The 8,486-nt window shown below is 35.0% G+C and overlaps 1 protein-coding gene across 1 annotated transcript; it reads left to right on the top strand.

The window, feature by feature from the left end:
* The first annotated feature begins 521 nt into the window (after positions 1-521).
* LOC137631368 (uncharacterized) lies at positions 522-6,811 on the top strand. The gene is made up of 2 exons (XM_068363141.1): positions 522-920; positions 6,740-6,811. The coding sequence occupies exons 1-2, from the start codon at positions 522-524 to the stop codon at positions 6,809-6,811; spliced, it is 471 nt and encodes a 156-aa protein (XP_068219242.1).
* The last annotated feature ends 1,675 nt before the right edge of the window (positions 6,812-8,486 follow it).

Here is an 8,486-nt window from a genome sequence, read left to right as displayed (position 1 = left end):
ATTCAATACTTCTCCATTCATCATCTCTTACTTCGTGCTTCATAGTCCTCAGCCATGTAGGTCTGGGTCTTCAAACCCTGCTAGAGCCTTGTGGAACCCAGCTGAACGTTTGATGAATTAATCTCTCTTGGGGAGTGCAAAGAGCATGCCCAAACTATCTCCATCTACCCCTCATCATAATCTCATCCACATATGGCACGTGCGACGACGTTTGAGCGCAAGACAAATAAGCGCCGGCAAATGAGCGCCGACGTATGAGCGCAAGACACTTAAGCGCAGTAACATTTGAGCGCTGACAGTTGAGCGCCAAAATGTCTCTCTCTCTCTCTCTCTCTCTCTCTCTCTCTCTCTCTCTCTCTCTCTCTCTCTCCAATGTTAAATATAATTACAGTCGTTTGGTTATTAACATTAAAACTTGGAATTATCCCTTTTAGGAAATATAAACAAAACTTTTAGGAATGTAAACAAAACTTTCTTAAAGGGATATTACTTGAATATATTTATTTCTTGAAACCCACGGTATGGAGAAGCTAACATCTACCAAAGGAAAAGTAAATTTATTACACCAAGGCTATGTTTACAGACTCGACAGAGTGCTGAAGAGTGGGAAAGAATCTTGGCGCTGTGTAATAGGAACGCGCAAAGGAAGAATATACGTTTGTGGAGATGAATGCACATCTGCCAGTGATCACAACCATGTGCCGGATCCTGCAAAGTCAGCTGCTAGCTTATCTATAATGAGGCTTCGTGAAAGGGCCGCAACATCAAATGATCCACCAAGACGAATCATTCAAGAGACCCAGCTTAATTTGCAACCTGAAGCAGTTGCTCTTCTTCCAAAATATCATTCCCTTCAGCGAACAGTACAAAGAAAAGGGAAATGCGAAGGACTGCCTATCTCGGCTCCATATGGCACTCGAGTAATCTCTTATAGTTTCATTTCTAATCCTGTCCAGCCATCTAACTCCCAATATCCTTCTGAGGGCTTTGTTCTCAAATCTACTAAATCTATTGGAGATTGTTTCGTCGTCATACCATGACTCATGTCTATAGAGTAACACCAATCTCATTAAACTGATATATAGTCTGATTTTTATATATAATTTCAGGCGACTTGATTTCCAAATTTTACTTAACCTAGCCATTGTCTGATTTGCTATTTTAAATCTTTCATTAAACTCTAATTCAAAAGACCCTGTAATGGAGATTATAGTTCCTAAATACTTAAATGATCCTACCTCATTAGTCTTTTCTCATTCCAATGATATTTCGTATACTATTGCATACTCCGTTCTCATCATACCTGTCTTTCTTCTATTTATCTTGAGCCCGACCTCGTGTGATATTTCATGCATACTGGTAAGCAAGCATTGTAAATCCTGTAGTATTCTGTTAACAAGGACAGCATCATCAACACACTCTAGGTCTGCTAAATTCCTTTCACCAATCCAATCCAATCCTTCTCCATTATCTCCGACTGTTCTACACATAAAATTCATGAGGAGGATAAACAACAAACGTGACATCACATTCCCTTGGAGTTCTCCAGTGTTCACTGGAAATTCATTTGATAAGACTCCACTAATATTAACTTTGCATTTGCTATGCTCATGAACAGACTTAATCAAATTCACAGATTTAAGAGGAATTCCATAATAACACAGGACTCTCCACAAAATTGGCGAGTGCACACTATCATAGGCTTTAACATAGGCCACAAATGCCATCAAAAGTAGATTTCTATATTCTATGTATTGCTGTACAACATGCCATAAAATGAAAAGTTGGTCAGTGCAACTTCTACCTTTTTCTAAATCCTGCTTGTTCATCTCTCAGCTTTTCATCACTCTTTCTCTCCAGTCTCTTTAGAATAAGCATATTGTATATTTTCATAACAACTGACGTAATTGTTATGCCTCTGTAATTATTGCAATCAATCAGGTCTCCTTCTCCTTTTTTTGTAATTTTCACCAACACTCCTAACTCCCATTTATCAGGTTTTGTCTACAAAACAATCTTATAAGTAGTCTGGGAGTCACTTCATTTTCGGCCAGTATCATCTCGAAAGTTATTCCATCGTATCCAGGGGCTTTCCACCTCTTTAGTTTTTTGGGGGGATAGTTTCGACTTCAAACACACTGAATTCATTCATCAGCACATCAAGATCTTCATCAGCTTCAGGTATATCAATCAAATTATTCCCTTCATATCTCCTATTCATAACCTCACTAAAGTGTTCCATCCAACGTTGTCTTTCATCTTCTGTTGTTATAACAGATCCATCTCTCTTTTTGATTGGTATATGTTTCTTCTTCTTTGCCCCAGTCGAGATTTCATTAATAATTCTATGAGAGATTCTTACACCATAGCCACTTCCTGAATTCTTAGCTTTGTCAGCCTCATCTGCTTTACCGTCTAAATATTCTCCCCAGCTATCCCTGGCTTTTCTTTTGACCTCATTATCAATACTGGAATACTTAGCATGCTTTACCTTGTAATTTTCATTACTTCCTCGAAAACTTTCAACAATCACTTTCTGTCTTTGACTCCTTTTTATAGTATCCAGTGTATCATTTGATACCCATGGCTTTCTCCTTGTAACTGCGTATCCCAAGACTACACTACCATCTGACTGATATATGTTCTTAATATCACACAATTTTTCCACAATTGTTTGCTCTTTGTCTCTTAAAGTCTCTAAGACTACAAATTAATTCCTGCATTAAGTTACAAATGTTTCTCTATGCTCTTCTTCTAAAAGCTTACTTGTATCAAACCCATGAATTAGATCTATCTACCTTTCTGTTGGGTGTTTTCAGTTTTGATTTCAGTGTGGCAATGAGGAGCTGGTGATCACTACCAATATCTGCACCTCTATAGCTTCTTACATTTCTCAGATTCCTCCTTCTCTCTTTATTAATGGCAATGTGATCTATCTGATTTTTGTAATTGCCACTTGGTGAAATCCATGTATATTTATGGATGTTCTTGTGTTGAAAAAGAGTACCTCCTATGACAAAATTGTTTGTTGAGCAAAAACTTACCAAATGAGTTCCATTTTCATTTGCAACTTTGCCAAGACCCTCAACACCCATCACCTTCTCTATCCCTTGATTAATCCTTTCAATTTTAGCATGGAAGTCGCCAATCACAATTTTCATATCTCTCTCAGGGATCTCATCTATTTTACTCTGCATTTATCCATAGTATTCATCTTTACTTTCTTCTGGGGAATAATTTATAGGTGCATACCAAACTATAATACACATTACACTGCTTTGATTTGAACTTTGCTAGTAATAATCTACTATTTACAGCTCTCCAATCGGTTAATGCCTTTTCTTCATTACACACACGTACACACACACACTCATATATATATATATATATATATATATATATATATATATATATATATATATACAGAAATAATTATATATATATATATATATATACATAATATATATATATATATATATATATATATATATATATATATATATATATATATATATATATATATATATTTATTTATTATTACTTGCTAAGCTACAACCCTAATTGGAAAAGCAGGATGCTATAAGCCCAGGGGCTCCAACAGGGAAAATAGCTCAGTGAGGAGAGGAAACAAAGAAAAATAAAATATTTTCAGAATAGCAACGAGATTAAAGTAAATATATCCTATATAAACTATAAAAACTTCAACAAAATAAGAGGAAGAGAAATAAGATAAAATAGTAAGAGTGTACCCACAAGCAAGAAAACTCGAACCCAAGACAGTGGAAGACCATGGTACAAAGGCTATGGCACTATCTAAGATAAGAGAACAATGGTTTGATTTTGGAGTGTCCTTCTCCTAAAAGAGCTGTTTACCATAGCTAAAGAGTCTATTCTACCCTTACAAAGAGAAAAGTGGTCACTGAACAATTACAGAGCAGTAAGAAGAATTGTTTGGTAATCTGCGTTGTCAGGTGTATGAGGACAGAAGTGGATGTGTAAGGAATAGGCCAGACTATTCAGTGTATGTGTTAGGCAAAGGGAAAATGAACCGTAACTAGAGAGAAGAATCCAATGTACTATTGTCTGGCCAGTCAAAAGACCCCCATAACTCTCTAGCGGTAGTATCTCAACGGGTGGCTGGTGCCTTATATATATATATATATATATATATATATATATATATATATATATATATATTATATATATATATATATATATATATATATATATATATATATATATATATATATATATATATATATATATATTTAAACGCGCATATAACTTAGATTTATTAGTTTTCCCCACACCAACTGGAGTCTTATTTATACATAATTTAATCGGATGCTAAACTTCTTTGTGCCTCATAAAAAGAAATCATATTAGTTTTCGATATAGCGCTATAAAAGTAGGCCAATGGTCATGCACTCGGTGGTTCCTGCTGTCACTGAATGGTGAACACTCGATATCACACAAGGAGAGCTGCACGTGTTTTAAGGGGAAATTATTTTTTTTCTTTTGATAAACAATCAATGAACTAACATTAACCATTCACTAGGGGAAGGCCTTCTGTTGTTCTACAGTAAATCACTGATACTTATCATTAGAAAAAGAGGATGACAATAATTGGAATAAAATATACCATCTGACAACCTCTCGAGAGTTTCTAACGAACTACTCACGATGAATTTTGCAAGTTGATGCATCAGTTTTGACGCCGACTGTACCATCATCGTCTTCAATCGCCTGAGCTCAATTTGTTCAACTATTGTTTGGGATAATGAATTTGTCTGGGCTTAGCTTTGAATATACTTTGAGGAAGTAATTGCCATAAGTCTTGCGTGGTTTTTTAGTAATACAAATTAGTTAACCACATCACTTTTGACAAAATAATTGTGTTATACAGTATGATGGAGTAGTTGCCATAGGTCTTCAGTGGGATTTTGTGGTAATAAAATTAGTTAAATACTTTACTTTTGACTGAATAGTTGTGTATACTGTAGGCTATAGTTAAGGAAGTAAGTTCCAGATGCCCTAACATGATTGCTTTTTAGATACATAATATTTTTTGGTAAGTGGCGAATACCTCGGTAGGTATCGTACTACATATAAACTAGTCTCTAAAAGGACCCTATATTCTAATCTATACTTAGACATACTCGATTTACATTGTATAAAGAATGACAAAATTCTAATTTAGTAGAACCATAAAAAATGCGATTAACGCTTAATGAATGAAAATCTGATTAAACATTAACTTAAATGAACATAAAAGAAATATGTCTCGATTTAACGACGATTATCCTGACAGACGCATTATAATTCCTCCGGGAATCTGACAGAGGGTCGAGCTATATTGATCCTACGTCAATACATATATGACTCACGTTTCCGAGGAAGGATCGAGACGATAACGAGCCTTGCCTGACCCCGTTATCAGACTTATATGCTCCAGGACTCGGTAAAAGTCACAAATCATTCTAAGGAAAGGACAAAGTACTTGTATCATTTGTCTTTATCATTCCGATGACGTTTTAGGACACGAATGAAACTGCCGCTTGAGCGTCAGTCAACTTTTGAGAGTGATTGGAAATTAAAGACCGTTAAGCGAAACAGTAGTCACATTAGACGGTAATATACAGTCGTTGCCAGCCGATACGTGAACTATTTCCAGTCAAGCAGCAACAGTGAAATGAGAAACATTGGATAAAACCATTGTTTACACTGTGTATTAAGGATCGTATTATATTTGCATTGATCTGTACTCAATAGTTAACTTATTCAACATGGAAAACAATTCAAATTAATTTCTCACCTCAGTTTATGATATAGTTAAATGTTATTTAATCATCCAGTGTCCCTTCATGGTGCATAAGATTTTTCATAACTCTGACCATCCTTTACATTCAAATCTCCCTGGACAATTCTATCCTGTTCGTAATACTAGGCAGGCTGTTAATTCTAATAGTCAGGCCTTCTCCATCATAAGACTCAATACTACGCAGTACTCTAGAAGTTTTATTCCAGCTGTTACCAAGTTGTGGAATGATCTTCCTAATCGGGTTGTTGAATCAGTAGAACTTCAAAAGTTCAAAGTTGGAGCAAATGCTTTTTTGTTGACCAGGCGGACATGAGTTTATATATGACATATTTGTTTTTGACGTTGTTAATAGTTTATATATGACATATCTGTTATGACGTTGTTACTTTTTTTTAGAATGATTTATTGTTAATTTTTTCTCTTCAGTTATTTATTTCCTTATTTCCTTTCCTCACTGGGCTATTTTTCCCTATTGGAGCCCCTGGGCTTATAGCATCTTGCTTTTCCAATTAGGGTTGTAGCTTGGATAGTAATAATAATAATAATAATAATAATAATAATAATAATATGGCACTCTATACGTGCAGAGGAATAAAGTGGCGAAAACAGAAAGTTTAAATAGTATAAAATCTTCAACTGGCACAAGTAAAAGCAAGTATACAGAGAAGGGATGTGGTCGTTTTGTATTTGAAGGTCACATCTAATTGTTTGTGAGTATCTGAGCAGAGGAAGAAACTGCGTAAATTGACTGGTTTGACGGATAGTAAAATGTTAGTGGAAGGTATATAAAAGTATGACATGATGATAGATTTAGGTAAAACAATATGATTCATTTTCAGTTAGGGAAATGTCATTTGGGCGTTTTAAAAGAAAAGATTATATCAATTTTCTCTTTGATAGTCAATTCACCAATTTTAGATTAACCGTGTGAATAATTGCATTTATACTGAATTCAATATGGGTCAGGAATGGAGTATATGGCATGTCTGATGTTTGCGTTGATTTGTTGATAGTAAGGGAAAACTTTAGGAACCAGTGAAAGATTTGTAAAGTATTTCCAAATAAACAACATAGAGGTGTGGGGGTCAGGAAGAAGGAAGTATGTCTTATTGGTATCATGAATATCCAAGCTACGGCCTTAGTTAGAAAATCATGACGCTACAATACCCAGGGCGGGTCTAGGCGGATTTGTCTAAAACAATTTGTCTAAAATACAATTTGTCTAAATCAATTCGTCTAAAACAATTTGTCTAATAACAAGATGTCTAAAATACAATTTGTCTAAAATAAAAAAAAATAAAAAAAAAAATAATCAAACTAATCAAATCAAATAAACGAAAATTGAAAAAGGTGAATAAAAAAAAAGTTATTTACAGAACTGTAATGGTTGTTTTGAAAGGGAAACAATCTTTCCTGAATTTCTATCTTTTCTTATCGTTTTACTTCTTAACCATGGCCGTTTACTAAAATTAGTCGTTTACTGTAATTATAACTGCTGTTCTGGAAAAAAATCCTTCTTCATTTTACATAAACAAAACAAGTTCGTATTATGGTAATATTCAAACTGGTTACACCTATAGCCCAAAATGCCTCTTGAATTCATCGAATCGGAAAAAAGTCGTAAGAAATTAGTTGAGAATGGATTTACATTTTACAAAAATGGTGAAAATGACGAACGAGTTTATTGGAAGTGTGATAAATATCCTATAATAAAATGCCGCGCTCGTATAATTACGGCAAATGATCACATAGTAAAATCATCTACAAATCACAATCATGTATTAGATGTGGCCGAAAGTGCAGCAAAGGAAATTGTGACAAAAATACGTCATCTGGCTAAGACAACACAAGATGCACCCAGATCAGTTTTATCTAATGTGCTCGAAGATTGCGATCAAGTTGTTGCTCCAAAACTTCCTAAGGTGCAAAGTATGAAGAGAACTATCAGATCTATAAGACAATAAACCCTCGCTGTACCAGCCCTACCATCAACATGCAGTGAAATCGTTTTTCCACCCGATCTAACCATAACTTTTAAAAGTGACCAGTTTCTGATGTATGACTCGGGACCGGTTGAAAAGCGTATATATAGTCACATTTGCAACCAAACGGAATTTACAGTGTTTATCACAAAGTAGTCATTGGTTTGCTGACGGAACATTTAAAACTGTACCTTTGCTATTTCATCAGTTATATACATTTCATGGACTAAAACAAAAAGTGTCGTTGCCATTTCTTTTTGCATTATTGCCAGATAAAACAGAAGAAACTTTTATAGATTTTTTACAGCAGTTAAAGAAGCTTGAACCTTTGTGCGCACCACTATCAATAACGATCGATTTTGAGAAAGCTATGATGAAAGCGTGTCTGAAGGAATTTCCAAATACAAAACAAAATGGTTGCTTTTTCCACTTCAGCCAATGTATTTTCCGTGCAATACAAAATAATGGCCTAAAACGAAAATATGAAACAGAAACCAGTTTTGCTCTACAGATGAGGATGCTACCAGCATTGGCATTCGTACCCGTAGGTAGCGTAATAGACGCGTTTGAATTATTGTGTGATAACAACACCTTCCCCCATGAAGCACAAGATGTCCTTGATTATTTTGAAGACACCTGGATTGGGAGGCCTAATAGACGGTACGGTCGACGTCCACCTCTTT

This window comes from Palaemon carinicauda, chromosome 39, assembly GCF_036898095.1.
Source record: "Palaemon carinicauda isolate YSFRI2023 chromosome 39, ASM3689809v2, whole genome shotgun sequence".
In the NCBI taxonomy this organism is placed as follows: Eukaryota; Metazoa; Arthropoda; class Malacostraca; order Decapoda; family Palaemonidae; genus Palaemon; species Palaemon carinicauda.
Note: the sequence above shows the minus strand (reverse complement) of the source record. Positions and strands in the feature narration are given on the sequence as shown.

What these genes read in the sequence shown, in the direction of transcription:
- LOC137631368 (XM_068363141.1), top strand. Translation starts at nt 522, where the DNA reads ATGGAGAAGCTAACATCTACCAAAGGAAAAGTAAATTTATTACACCAA. An exon ending in CGGCTCCATATGGCACTCGA is followed by an intron (nt 921 to 6,739) that starts GTAATCTCTTAT and finishes CACCAATTTTAG; the next exon opens with ATTAACCGTGTGAATAATTG.